This window comes from Aspergillus vadensis, assembly GCF_003184925.1.
Source record: "Aspergillus vadensis CBS 113365 unplaced genomic scaffold BO88scaffold_12, whole genome shotgun sequence".
Lineage (NCBI taxonomy): Eukaryota > Fungi > Ascomycota > Eurotiomycetes > Eurotiales > Aspergillaceae > Aspergillus > Aspergillus vadensis.
In genome coordinates this window covers 720,850-735,390 of record NW_020292050.1, presented here as the reverse complement: position 1 = coordinate 735,390, position 14,541 = coordinate 720,850, and the positions used below count along the sequence as shown (strand labels likewise).

The 14,541-nt window shown below is 48.7% G+C and overlaps 3 protein-coding genes across 3 annotated transcripts; 1 reads left to right on the top strand and 2 right to left on the bottom strand.

Moving 5' to 3' along the window:
* Positions 1-4,422: 4,422 nt before the first annotated feature.
* Positions 4,423-5,865, top strand: BO88DRAFT_444126 (uncharacterized protein; the record flags this gene model as incomplete). Its single annotated transcript, XM_025710079.1, has 5 exons — positions 4,423-4,528; positions 4,653-4,934; positions 5,078-5,177; positions 5,273-5,305; positions 5,326-5,865. The coding sequence occupies 5 exons, from the start codon at positions 4,423-4,425 to the stop codon at positions 5,591-5,593; spliced, it is 789 nt and encodes a 262-aa protein (XP_025562733.1). The 3' UTR covers positions 5,594-5,865.
* Positions 5,866-11,094: 5,229 nt separating this feature from the next.
* On the bottom strand, positions 11,095-12,319 carry BO88DRAFT_454023 (MBL fold metallo-hydrolase; the record flags this gene model as incomplete). Its single annotated transcript, XM_025710782.1, has 4 exons — positions 11,095-11,387; positions 11,438-11,809; positions 11,868-12,015; positions 12,092-12,319. The coding sequence occupies 4 exons, from the start codon at positions 12,317-12,319 to the stop codon at positions 11,095-11,097; spliced, it is 1,041 nt and encodes a 346-aa protein (XP_025562732.1).
* A 922-nt stretch (positions 12,320-13,241) lies between these two features.
* BO88DRAFT_340814 (GTPase-activating protein RNA1) lies at positions 13,242-14,492 on the bottom strand (the record flags this gene model as incomplete). The annotated part of the gene is made up of 1 exon (XM_025703075.1): positions 13,242-14,492. One exon carries the CDS (start codon positions 14,490-14,492, stop codon positions 13,242-13,244), a length of 1,251 nt encoding a protein of 416 aa, XP_025562731.1.
* Between the last annotated feature and the right edge of the window lie 49 nt (positions 14,493-14,541).

Sequence of the window (14,541 nt, the reverse complement as noted above, 5' to 3'; positions counted from 1 at the left end):
TAATATACAGCCTTACCTCACCCCCATCTATTATATACCATGTGAAGATCAGTGGGATGGATATACACAGTACTATGTACTAACCTATCAACTACTCGGACGATAGAAACTATTTGCTTATTCTGAACAAACACAAAAAAAGCTTCGGAATGTAAAAGGTTCAACTTTAAGCCACCCAACTTACTCCGTGCTGAGTAGTAGCAGTAGGATGATGGGGATGGGATTCACCGTCATCCCGACCGGGTCTCGATCGATACCGCCCGCGCTCAGCTCCCACCCAAGTCCGAACGAAAGAAAGCCCTGAACCAAATAACGCATATCCATTCATCCATCCATCCATCCAACCCCAGACGCGGGCGGGATTAAACCCGATGATGTTTGTGGAGGAGGACCATCCGCCCAACCATACCTGCAGAATACTACTACACTTACTGCAACTCCCGTAGGTAAGTATTTCATCGGGCGGGCGGCCTCGCGCCCCATTCATCCATCACATCACATTATGGTTGCCGTACCATCCATCCATCCATCCCCAACCAACATGAGAGAGCTCTGAAAAGGCGACCGTACACATGCAAGAGAAACCATGGCATGGCATGGGGTCAGTGAGATTTTTTCCCTTTCACGCGGATCGGATGCCATCCTGTTTTCTCTCTCTTTGCTCCGATGACCTGAACATCACACTACTATCTATCCATCTACTACTTACTGTATCAATGGTCAGCTAGGTAAGGTCTAACCGGGCTGAGCTGAACTGAACTGATCAGCCGCGGGGAAATAAAATAACACTCTACTCTACCTCTAACCTTACCATAAAAATTAACTCAAAACCACATGCAAGTTTACTGTAGCATCCTCACTAACCTACGGAGGGTAATCCCGCTTCATCTACTGCATTCTCTCACCGTGACGCTCACTCACTTACCCTAGGCCAAAGCAAAGCAAAGCAAAGCAAGCCAACAAAAGCCCGAAGTTTAATTCCGGAGTTCGAAATGAATGAATGAATGATGGAGGAGGTGGAAGATGAGTTATACCTAATTCAGATAGATATGATATGGTAGTTCCGATGCTACTTACTACTTACACCGGGGTTTAAGTTAGTTACTTAGGTTGGTTAGTAAGGTTCAGTTACTAGCTAGGGGGAAGGAAGATGGGGGGTGGGTGGTTGGTTTCGCCTCGCCCGACGGGGCCGATTGAGCGGTTTCCGCGGTTTGGGTATTCAAGTTACTTAGATAGGTAGGATGATGATTCTGGATGGATAGGGTATAGGGAGATTCCCTCACGGGGGAAGTTTCGCCGTCGCGGTTATGTTCCTGACGAATGGGAAGGTACTCCATATTAATGTGGGTGAGTATGTAGTAGTAATGGTGATGATGATGCTATTCCCGTTTATGCTACCATTGTTAGTCACCACTATAGTAACGTGGTAACTACCATTAGCTAACTCCTCGAGTAATGAGTTAGATAGCATACATACGCAATTAGTACCGTGTACAGCCCGTGCACCACCCAACCGCCCCCAAATCATCATGACCATCCCGGATGCAGTCCATGGTGATCAGAATTCCGGGGGATTCTCACCGTTGCCCGGTATTATTACAGGGATAAGGGGGGAAACTTAGCTAGTAGTAGGCCTGAACATGAACCTGGGGCAGCAAGGCAAGGCAAGGCAAGGCAAGACAGGGTCGGTATGCAAAACAAAAACACAACCCACGCACGTCAGCCAAGACTCGAAAACCGAAACTCCCCCCAGCCATCTGGAAAATACCAAACTACAGGATCCTCCGTAGGTATCTATGCTACTACTTACTATTTCTGGGGTTGAAAGGGGGATGGGAGGTCAGCTGAGGGGACTAATCGTTAAGTTACTATGGAGAAAGAAAGGAAGTCATCCCACATCCCACACTTTCATTCACCCCCTTATGTGTTGTCTGTCCCATCTACCCCATCCATCTCATCCCATATTTTCCCCAAAGGCCAAGACCAGACCAAAGGTCAGGGCCAAGGCCAACAGTAGTAAACTACTTAGTCAGTGAGAGGTAGCTATCGTGGAGTACACTAAACCAAACTCATTTCTCCATCGCTCTACACAGTTAGACTAGATAGATAAATTACTTGGAGAGTAAATAATAATAATAATCCCACGAATATAACTTAACTGTAGCTAACCTAACTAACTAGATAGAGAGATTGAGATACTTTTAGATAAAAAAACCCCCCAAAGTGGATAATTCAGAGTTCCAAAAACCCGCAAACCCAGTACCTGGATTCTCCGTCACACTAGTCCCAATCCAGGATTACTTACCTTCTTAGCCGAAGTGGAACACACACCCACCCACCCACTCACCGGAGTGGTATGGGCGCGCGCGTGGAAATAAGAGAGACCTGTGTGTGTGCGTCCACCCATTTGGTTTTTAAAACCGCACTAGTACCTGGTACCTCGCCTAGTCGGGAAAGTACCTTACACTTCTCGAAGTGTGTTGCAAAAAGATTCCCCACACATGCAAACCGTGGAACGGGTTGAAGTGAGTGAGGTTTTTCCGTCGGGATGTCAGTTCTGGCTGCTGTCGCTTGTCGTCTGTCTGTCCCTGAACCATAGGATGGGAGGTGATGGTAATCGCTCTTGGTTCGTTGGTGGTAGTGTCGTTTCGTTGTCGATATTTGGGTTTGGGGTTGTTTCGAGTTTCTTTCTTACTTGCTTGGGACACCTTTGTGTATCAGGGTTTGAAGTTTGAATGTAAGGTTATTTGGTTCTGTCTCTCCGTAGTTGGTTGGTTGGTTAGGGTATCTTTGTTTTGTTCGTTGAAACCGTTCTCTGACAGCTGGGCTGAAATGAGATATGGCGTTGTCCGTTGTCGTCGTCGTCGTCGTCTAGTTAATCTACTTAGATGATACTAAACTACCCATACTGATATTGACTGACTTCCCTTCGGGAAGGTGAATCGAGCTACGTACCGTACCTACTTACTCCGGACGTGGAGCCCTACATAACAACGCATGGAGACAGGGGACACGTGAGGGATGCCAACCCAGCAGCAAGCAAGCATTCTGCATGATCGCATTCAAAGAAAGAAAAAAGGGTTTCGAGAACGGTCAAAGAAGGTCAGTCATCGGTATTGCCGGTGTGGGTTGAAAGACCGAGACCGAGAGAGACCCTCCCCGCGTCCATCATGACTGAACAAAGGAAAATATGGAGAAATCAATCAGTCACAAGTCGCCTCGTAGTGATGGATGACCACACAATAGTGCATGATATTATATCCCGCAATGGAGCCATAGTCCATACAAAATGGAAAAAAGTGAGGCTATTCCGTGCGGGCGCGCCACTGCCAAAGTCCGGAGTAGTAGACCGGAGTACGGAGTAGATAGTAAGAGGCTAACTCCCACTACGGGTTAGACTAAGTGACTAGCCCGCACTTCCCCGAGCGCGGACTAAAATACCTTAGTAATGGGGCTTATCAGGGCAATTGATTGATTGATTGTTGGAGGAGGGGCCCAAGATTTGTCCACAGTAGTATTCAGTAGTAGTAGTAGTAGTAGCGCCATACTCAGTCGGGAAGGACTGACTTGGGACTCGACTGACTGGTCGCCACCGGACCAGCCGAATGCAAGGCCCCAAAAAAGTGAGGGGCAACAAGGACCTTCTGACCGCATCGAACCCGCAGATTCGCCGTTCTCGACGTTTTCTAGAAGGCTTCGACTGGGGCCCTTGGAGCCAGTTAGCTGCATTTCCTTGTCCAGACGATTCTTCTTGGTTTTTGCCGCTCCGAAATTTTGGGGTGAGGGTTCGAGATCAGAGAATTTTTTCTGGGGCTGACATGGCACATCGGATGTCGGCAGCAGGGGAGTTTGTTGGCCACTGAATTGGGATTTGTCGAGGGGTCATGGCCACCGGGGAGATGGGGGGAATGGGTGCTACGTCATAATCGGCAGTCCGATAGGGAAATCGGGTAAAGTCATAGTGTTGGTGGGATTGTCCTTATTATTGATTTTGGCCTCTGGGGCAATTTGCCAATAATTAATGCGACTTTTGGTGGCTTTCTTTGAGGGACTTGCAAAAGCACAGTCAGTAGTCAGTCAGGCCAGTGTGTTGGCTAATGGATGGGGGCAACGAAATTCCCCTTCGGGATAAGGTCGGCTACCCGTAAGGGTGCTAAACCAGTTTCGGCCGACCCTCTCGTACGAGCCGTGTATAGATGACGGGGGTGAGACAATTATCCGCACGATGACGGCGCGTGTTGGCGCGTATGACAAGAGTCATGGCTTACACCTCGTAATCTTTACTATGTTCTTTCTTCATCACCTACTAGACTACTTGCAGATAGAGATACGACCTTAGGTAATACAGGTTTCGGCACAATGGCAATTGTTCCGTCAGTCGGTGCATAAAGAAAGCAGCAGCACGAACAAATGACCTCGAAAATGCGATCACGACCACGGGCGTCCGTGGAGCACCCACTAGATACCGCTAGGCTCGTTCTTGGCTTTCTGGTACCTACAGTAGTGACCAAGACTAGACGGCTAGTCAGTTGGTCACTCCATCGACTCAGCGCGGTAACGGGGCCAATTCCTCCCACTTCACCGACGTTAATTGCGAATACAGTTAGCGGCCCCCAATAATGATACCAATTACGGTCCCAACTCGCCGCGAGCCTGTCTTTCCTCTTCCCTTCCCCCCACCGGGCGATCGCCCGTGCCAAGCTGTCTCATCGAGGATCCTGGTGAGGGATTTTCTGTCGGCCCTGGTCTGCCCTCGTTCACCCGAGGTTCAAGGATAGCAGCAGTAGCACCCTCCTCCATCCAACATCCCAGTCGCGCATCGGACCTCCGCGGTCGAGGTACTTGTTGCAGTAGCGGACATCGATCGCACAACGCCTTTGCAAATGGAGATGCTCGTGCTGCCAGCACCATTGCCAAGAGCACCAAGAAGTGTTGTGTTCGATGGATAGTCCTATCCTCCTGCAAAGTATCATACTATCGAAGATACTATTGCTATTGCAGCATTGGCAGTACGATGATGACGACTAATCAGTTACTTAGTGGGAGGGGACAGTACTTGACCATTGACTACTCACAGCTACACGTATGTACCTGCCCCCACGGGCGGGAGGAAGCTCCGACTGTTCATCGGAGATCCCAATCGAGTACGAGGATGCGCCATCGTCATTCGTCAACGGGTCAGCCGTCGTCTCCAGCAGCAACAGATGCTGGATATTAGCAGCAGCAGCGCAATTTTAGCCCGCTCCAATTACCCTCAGTAGCTCAATACCAGTCTAGCTACAAAGCAGCTAGCTGGGCTGCGTACGTTTCTCAAACCTCGCCGAGCTCCAACGCTCTGACGACAACCACTAAAGAGCTACTGCAGGAGCTTTATCGTCCTTACCTTTTTGACACCTCCGGAGAAGACTTGCTGGCTTGTATGAGAGATTTTCTAACCTCATTTCCATGCCGCACCCGCACGCGCGCGCCCCAGCGTGCCACCGTGGCAGCCAACCCACCATCTATCGATGACGCGCCGTGCTTTGCAGAACTGCTTCTGCCCAGTGACCAGCAGATTCCGATAAATCGGTTAGTTAGTTTGGTTGATTTGTAGCAGTGCAATTGCCCTTGGTTATTCTTCCGGGCTGCTGTGCGTATGCTTGGATCGGGTTTAGCCCGAGCCCTCCCCGACTCGGGGATTTATTGCCCGTCCGTACCTGGGCGACTTGCTGTTGGCCAGTCTTGGAAGTAAGCTACGGTCGGCGAAATTGGTTAGAACTAGAATTAGACTGCAGAGTTTCGATGCAGAGAGCTATTTTCCGGACATAGCTAGATATCCAGACTAGATGGACTAGGTAGATACAACTAGATAGAAGGTCGCGCGGCAAGCCGGATCGATAGCACTAGATGCTTCAGGTCGCTCCCTGCCTATCATGGGCCGACCGGTGACAACTACTGCAACATAGACAATTAGCTACCGATAGGGAATAATACCCTGGTGGAAGCGAGAACCCAATAGTTAGTCAATCAGTAGACATGGGACAGTCCAAAACGACCGGGTCTGGAACGGATATCGGCAGGACAAGATGGAGGGATACCGAACTCGCAACGCAACAGCCAGCCAGCTTATCTGTGTCAAATAGCTTACTAGCTAAGTAACTAACTAGCTACCCCTCCTCGTGCAGCTCTCCCACCAGACAAAAGAGATTAGTTACTTAGTGATTGCCGGGCTGACAAGCCCACCCTCAACTCACTACCCGGGGGAGAGAGGGAAGTGGAACGCCATTTGCGCTGCAAATGCGCTCAATCACGCACACGACTCCCCAAGTAAGTTAGGCCCAAATGAGTGGGTGGTGGAATCACCATTATCCCTCAACTCGGCGCGTATGAGCAAATGCCCATGTTTTGCCTTGTCGGCCTTTCTCCTCGGCATATTCGGCCCTTCCCACTCAGTAAGTAGTCAGGGTCGCCGAAGTTCTACTATTATTTTACTGGGTGGTAAAACTACTGCTAACGGGTCTGGGCTAACTACGCGACACGGGAATCGGCACGGGCGCGCCGTTTTGGAGACAAAGACACCACCAGAGTTTGGTTTACCCCCCCCCCTAAGTACCCTCCAATCATACATTCGCCCGTCCATATCCATCCCATTCAGGGCGTTTTACTTTATCCCTCTCCCCCAAAGTCTGCTGCCCTCCTTTTCCATGGTTGGATGTTGTCGGGTATGAACCGTGGTACTGGACCGCTTGTCCATGTTGTAAGTTGGGTGTGAAGATTTTTTCCGGAATAGAGTGTCGGGTGTGTGAAGTGATGGATGGGATGTAAGGCTGAAGTGAGGGAATAAATTTGCCGGGTTGCTTTGGGAGGAGACGTGTCTGATGAGGGAGAGGGTTGGGTAGGGATACGTACTGTAGTAGTGGTGATGTCTCATGTCTAGTGGGTGTGGTGGTTTGTGTCTGATACATGTTTAACTTTGTTGCCAGACGTAGTAGTATCTCGTAGTGGACTACAGCTTTGACTGTGATGGGATCGATGCCAAGGGATCACCAGCATGGATTATTATGTCTAATTAAGTACTCCGTACCTGGGTGTTTATGCTATATGTATTTGAGTACTTTTGTGCTGGTTTGGTCACCCCGTGATATACACTTGTACTATATACAATCTACAGAAGTATGCCAGTAGACAGTAGTAGTAAGTAGTAGGTCACGGTGTAGTATATCCAAGACAAAACAACCATTCATGTCTCTCTGCAGCACACCGCAGCAGCAGTCTGCTCCGACCCTGATTCTCATCACCCTGTTTCAGTATATATCCCGTGCCTACATCCTCTATTTAATACATATGTAGGTACCCCTTCTTGCATCAATCAGAAGTAGGTACCATCGATCAACATCATACCCAAGGAAGAATAAGTATCGATGATCTGACCGACTATTCTAGTAACTGTCTTGTCTTGTCTCATCTCCATCATGATCCCACCCTCGACTCACATGCCATGTTCTACTTGAAGTTTAATTATCGGATCATTGTCTGATACACCCACACCCACACCCACCCTTATACATATATCCAAACAGGGCAGGTTAATCGAACGGACAAAGATGAATGCTGCAGTACTAGCCACATGGAACAAATTATAGACGGAGATTATACATACGTACATTATGGAAGTCATATCATCTAAAAGGGGAGGAAGGATAATAATGATGTAGATCGGTGGTGTTTTGAGTTTTTACGGATATAACTATCCGTTTTCTAGATGCGTGAAGAATCGATCAATTAGGTAGGTAGTTAACTATGTGTATTTGCATATGATGTCAGATGGACAACTTACTACTACTCTGGTCCGTGACTACGGAGTAAGTATGTCTGATGTGATATACTAATATACTCCGACTCCGTTTCGTATGGGGGTCCGACGGACAAAAGTCGTGAGACAGTAGTTACTACTTGGCAGGATGGATAGAGTTTTCTTGAACTTAAGTGAACATAATAAGTAAAATAAGGTTAACTTGAGGAAGTAATTGCCGAGTGAGTATCCCCGTCAGGATAATCCGTATCCCTGATGTGATGGTGAGTGCGGAGTGATGCTGATGTGGAAAGATGATATCAGATCGACAGTTCATCAGGGGGCTGGCTTGCTGGCTGGCTGGCTGCCTTTCTGCCCTGGCTATCTACATTTGCCAAGATGGCATCTAAGCGAGAAATCAGAATTATCACTGCTGTAAATTAGGAAATGTAGAAAGTATAATCGATATTTAAAATGAGATACTACGTACTACTAGTAACCGAACAACTCAAGATATACTATCACACGAATAATACTCCATACAGCCAAGCAAAATTAAAGAAATAAAAAGCAAAAAACAAATAAGTAACTTAACCCGCCCCTCGAAAACGTGACTCTCCCTCTTACAGTAGTAAGTAGTAGGTTTACCCCCTTTCCAAGCCAATAGTTATGCAGATTGTTTTGCGCCAAGCGGGAGATGTGCAGCTTCAGCAAGGCTTTTTCTTGGCGGTTTTGTCTATCATCCATCCCATCCCTTTTTTGATGTGCGAATAATTAATTGCCAGGGTGGGATGTGCACGGTTGATAGCGAGGCAGTGTCTGTAGTCCTACTAATTATAGAGTGTAATGAAAACGACTTGATTTTGGGTGGTTGTTGTTGTTATCAGTGCAACGAGTTACTTGTCTGGGTGTAGTGTTGACGTTTATGTTGGTGATGGTGGTGATGATGACGGGTGATGCAGCTTGGCGGGAGTTGTTACTACTTACTACAGTATGTCGTTTACTTCGTGTTTCGCTTACAGAAAAGAAAGTAAATAGAATAGTGAAAGACACAGTGAAAATGTCTTTGTCTAGGATTATATTCCATACAACAAAGAACCGGCCATCTATAGTGGTATACTACAAGAATAATGAATATACATTCCCACCAGTTCATCAACCCAGTTTTTACCCCATACCCCATATCACCACCACCAACACCATAAGTAAATTAACTAATTCAACCCCATCTGTTCATCTCCATACCAAACTAACAAACAAACAAACAAAAACTACTAAAAGTTACCCCTTTCTTCTCCCCCCTCTTATCTCCCCGCCAAGCCCTGCCGTGCATTCCTCCCTTTTTATTGTTCTTGGCAAAGGGGCGTATCTGCTGTCTCCTGCACCGCCCCTCTCCTCCCTTGTAGAGTGTAATGCAGCCAGCGGAGAGGGGGAAGGACGGGGGATCATCATCATCAATCACAGCACAGCATAGCACAGCCCAGCACAGCCTGAAGTTTGAGTCGCGGGTGATCAACAGTGAGAAGTGTAGTAGTTGTTAACCTTCTGCAGGGTTGATCAGATGATACTACTAGTATAGTACTAGTAGGCTACAGTATATACTCAATATAGAGTTTGATGGATGGGTTGTTTATAGGCATCTACATAAATGGTAAAAAGAGTAAAACAACTACGAAGTGATTAACGAGGAATCACTTAGAGAATTGGATAGAATACTTGGCAGATATAGTGGTCGTCATCACTTTCATGCTGTGTTCTGTAGGGATACGTCATACAGCATGAGAAACCTGGGTAGATGCATGTGTATAGTATGTTTGTATGTATGTATGGTAAGACTGGGAGGGAATAGAATACTTACAGTATTTCTTAGATAGTACTGATAGTGAATGGATGGATGGCGTTACACGACATGTTAATTTCCTTCCTACATACATACATACATACAGCTGCGCCTATACCCCAACCTCATTCATTCATTCATACATCTCTACCTCCAGAAACAAACAGACCTATCTCAGAAGTAAAAAGAATCTCAAAGAGTAAGGCAGTATACAAGCGAATCACCACCCACCACGAATTCAACCAACCAACTAACTAACCAGCCAACTCTAACTCTATTCCCTCCTCTGCATACCACCTCTCCTCATCTTCATCTTCATGTACAGTAGATAGAAGTATATGCACAATAACCCTACCTACCCAACCTCTTACAATATTTTCCTTCCCGCATTGCATGACGTTACAACCCTTCCAAAGTACTATCCGTAGATTTAAACCCATAGTAGATAGAGATGGAATCTTGGCGGTATGGAATGTGCATTGCAGTATGTATGCATGTATGCCGTAGTGATGGGTGATGATGATGCTGCTGCTTTCTAGCCATTCTAGCCTGCTTCTGGTCCCTTGGTTTGTACCGGTCTGGATTGCTGGGCTGGTACTTGGCTTTGGTTTTGAGTTTTGGCGTGCTTGAGGGGTGGTGCTGTCATGCTGTGCTATCATCATCACACTGCAGTCGGTGAGCGGTGGATGGATGGATGGATCAGATGGTGGTGTTCGGGTCGGTGGAATGGAGGAATTGGGTTGGTTGTGTGAGTTTATTGTAGTTGTAGGTGTGATGAAGGTTTACGGTGGTGTGTTATAGTTGAGGAATAGTGGTGATTTTATGAGTTGTTGTAGTTGTGAGTAGATAGTATATATTATAACTGCAATGATATATATATACAATCCCAGCATCATTTCATCCAGACGGACTCAACTTCGTGCCAGAGCTGATATATATATATATATATATATATATATATACTCATACGTTCAAGTACTTATAGGCCCCATATATATATACCTCGATACTCCTCTCTCGCGCCAGCATGTGCACCGTGACATCTCGTTCTATACCAAGGCTGCCAATGCAACGGTGTCACTGGGATGTCCATTGTTATCCTCCAAATGGAAGGGTGCAGTCCTTGGATCTTTTGCGAGAGATATCATCCTGTTCGCGATAACATCCGAGACAGACTTTCAATCGAACACGGTGGGAATCTGTGGTTTTATATCGAACCTCCATGAGAACAGGCGTATGTCACTGACATTGTAGCACGACTGCCGCCATTATGCTCTTCCAAGCTCGACCATGGTAGACTAACCAGGTCGATGAGCATACAATGACTCCCAGATGTTCTCGTAGTCACATCAAGTCATCACCATAGCATGACTATTCGACTGAGCATTGTCGCAGCAGTTGTCTTGGATAGACACAGCCAGACTAGCATCTTCCCAAGAACAACATCCATCATGACAATAAACCCAGCGAAACTGTAAGTTACCTAGAATTTAATCTTCATCCCCACCGAACAAGGCACCATCGCCCCCGGCATACTCCTCTCAATCGCAAACTTAGCCCTCCACCCCGAGCAATGCCCCGGAAGAATAACCGCGGGATCCAACTTCTTCAGATCCCTAACGGTACTCTCCAACTGCGACGCCTCACTAGTAGCAAGATGAAAGCCGCCAACAATAGCATGTAGAGGGACCTCGCCGTCCAGCGAATCCACCGCATACTGGGCACAATTAACCACCCCAGCATGACTGCACGCCGTGAACATGACGATGCCTTTGTCTGAATAAACCAATCAGCCACAGCACATCGATCCAAAGGAACTGACATACCCTTAAGCCTACACATCAAGAACCTCTCATCCGCAATCCCCTCATCCGAGAACCAATCCTTCTCTTCCGCATCGAACCTCATCCCACCCTTCAATCCATGCTCATACCCCGTCCGTCGAGGAATTTCCCCCGAGATGAAGAAGAAATTATCGAGAACGGTATGCGCATCAGCATGTTTCTGCACCGTGCCTCCGGCAGCTTCTAGTTCCTCAAAAGTAGGATCAGCCTGCAGCGAGATGATATTCTGGCCGATAGCCATGCCTCTGTAATCCGGTCGATCAGGGTGAAGATCAACTACCGTCGCAGAGGAATTCCCATCGGCTTTCTGCGTCTTAGCATCTGTAATCATCTCAATGGCTCGTTGAAGACCACCTATACCACACTTTAGCACACACCACCCTTTATCTCAATGGACGAAGTAAAAACCTACCAGAATGATCCCGATGCCAATGCGACAACTGCACGACCTCCACGTCCGCCAAATCCGGCCGTAGCCGCTTAACGTTCCTCTCCCAGGCGTCGCCTTCAGGTCCGGCGTCGAAGAGGATCGTGTGCTGTTTGTTATCTTTTGTTGCGGTCTGGGGTTCTTCTCAGCTTCCAACACTCATTATAAGATCCTAGGGGAGAAAGGGGGATGGGAAGGGTATAACGAACCACAAGAATCGACAAGCCATGCGCAGAACAGCATATATCCTCCATTTGAAGCTCCTTATGCGCATCGCCCCTGTCGTGGACATCGTGCGGAGAGGATGTTGCTAGCGTGCGCATTAGACCGGTCACTTCTACTGTATCTGGCGGGGTGGGGGACATGGGGTCCAGGTCGTTGTCGATGAGGATGGTGGCCTCGAGGGAGTCGAGGGCTACGAGGGAGGAGGCGGACATCTTGCTTTGGGTTTGTTTGTGTGTGTTTGGATGTTTATTATGGGGGTGGTTTAGATGGGATGAATGAATGGTGTTGGGTTTAAGCGGGATGTGGGAAGATGGTGTTGGTGTATGGTGGGAGAAGGGAGGGGAGGGGTTCGTGGTTAGTAGGGATCCATTGAATCGGGTATACTAGTCGGGATTCTGCTTGAGGAGATGTAGCATAACTAGAGGACAAAGATTACAGTAAGCTGTAAAGGTGGATGTTTGTTGGAGGCTCATCTCATCTCAGGTGACGTGCAGGTGACGCTTTGGTGCCTTAGGCTGCAGTGAGAGTATCGCCAGATGCAATCTAAATGGATCAGTGGATATCAACATATCTTATTTCTATATATCAATGGATGTAGATAGTGATAGACACTTCTAGAAAGACTAAGATAGCCAAGTCCAATACTGTGCTAGTGTGGTGTGGCACGGCTTGACTTACACCGACTCTTCTACTGCCACTCCTCTACTCCGTACTCTGCAACTCATCATAGCTATGCACATCATTCGTTGAAACGTTATATACATCACGGGCAGTAACATGTTGTGATCAGCAAAGGGCAAGGCTCGTGTCTACGTCTAACCCTCAACGCATATCGCTGATAGGGCAACATCAAAGCTCAAAGCAAAGCACTGCTTCTATCCAAGGGGCGAGGACACCTCCCGGCAGATAACAGCCAGTTTCACCAGGCGCGTGCTCTGGCTGGATTAGGAACTCGTCTCCAAAGTCTCCTGCCGGCCACATGCAGACCGGACGCGGTCAGTCTGGGCCTGACACGTTTAGACGACCATGCATCCAGCTCTTGCCACGCGAGAAGTCACTGCCGTTGCACCGAGGCGACAAAATGGGAATAGGGGATGGGCGAGGTAAGAATGTGACCAAAAAGCCCCGACGCGTCTACAGACCAGTCTTGCCCAACACGTCGGCAAGCTTGTCGACATCGTCGTCCTTCTTCTGAGAGACCTTTTCGTTCTCGGCCGCCTCGTCGTCCTTGACAAGCTTCTCGGCCTTCTCTTCCTCTTCCTCCTCCTCTTCTTCCTCCTCTTCCTCGCTCTCCTCCTCCTCAAGTTCGTCCAGCTCGTCGACACCCCACATGTCCTCCGGGTCATCGTCCTGGCCGTGCTCCTCCTGACGGGCCTCCAGGATCTCGCGCAGTTCCGTCACGTTGTTGTCATCCTCGTTGAAGATGTTACCGTTCAGCTCAATGCGACGCAGGGCAGGAAGAGCAGTCTTGGTGGCGTGCAGGAACTGCTTGACACCCTCGGCGGTGATCTCGTTGTACTGCAGACGCAGCGTCTGGACCTTCTGGTTCTTGGCCTCAGCCAGAGCCTGAGCGACCTTGACGCCACCACGGCCGGACAGCAAGCAGTCGCTGACACCCAGCTCACGGAGAGAGGGCCAGCTGGACACCACACCAGCAAGAGCGGTGGAGCCCATGATGGTGAAAGTGTTGTCCTGCAGGTCGAGAACCTCCAGAGCAGAGCAGTGACGAAGACCATCCTTCAACAGCATCGAGATACCCTCCTGACGGATACCGTTCTGTGTCATCTTGACGGAGCGCATGCCGGCAGCGTGCACCTCGTAGGCACGTGCCCAAGCCGCCATACTGCCGTTCTCCAAGCGATTGCGACCGCAGACGATGCTCTCGAGAAGAGGCACCTCCTTGCCCTCCTTGCGGGCCTCCTCCTTGCGCTGAGCCAGCTCTGTGAGCGCCTTTGCGATGTTCGAACCAGCCTCGGGGCCCATGCCGTTGTTGTTAAGGATCAGGTGGCGGAGCGGGGTGTGGCGAGCAAGGAAGTCGACGAGGGGCTTCTGGGTGTTGGCGCCGAAGGCATTATCGGAGAGGTTGACGGTGTGGAGGGTGGTGATTTCGAGAAGGGCATTAAGGAGGAAGGTCAGAGCGTCGGGGATTTCGCTCAGCAGACGAGAGGTGAAGATGTCGGCAAGTTCAGCCACTTCGAGGCTCTTTTGCGTAGAAAGCACAGCGGCGAGACGCTCGCAAGCAGGAACACCCAGAGTGTTGCCTCCGAAGCGGATCTCAGTGTAGTCGGTGGCTTCGAGAAGAGGCTTGATGTGAGACTCGATATCCTCAGCGGAATCGAGCTTGAGGCCTTTGCCCTCGATAGAGAAGACCTTTGGAGGGGCCATGGTGGGGTAAATTTCAGGGGTGGAATTGCAGAGTGCGATGCAGAAAGGG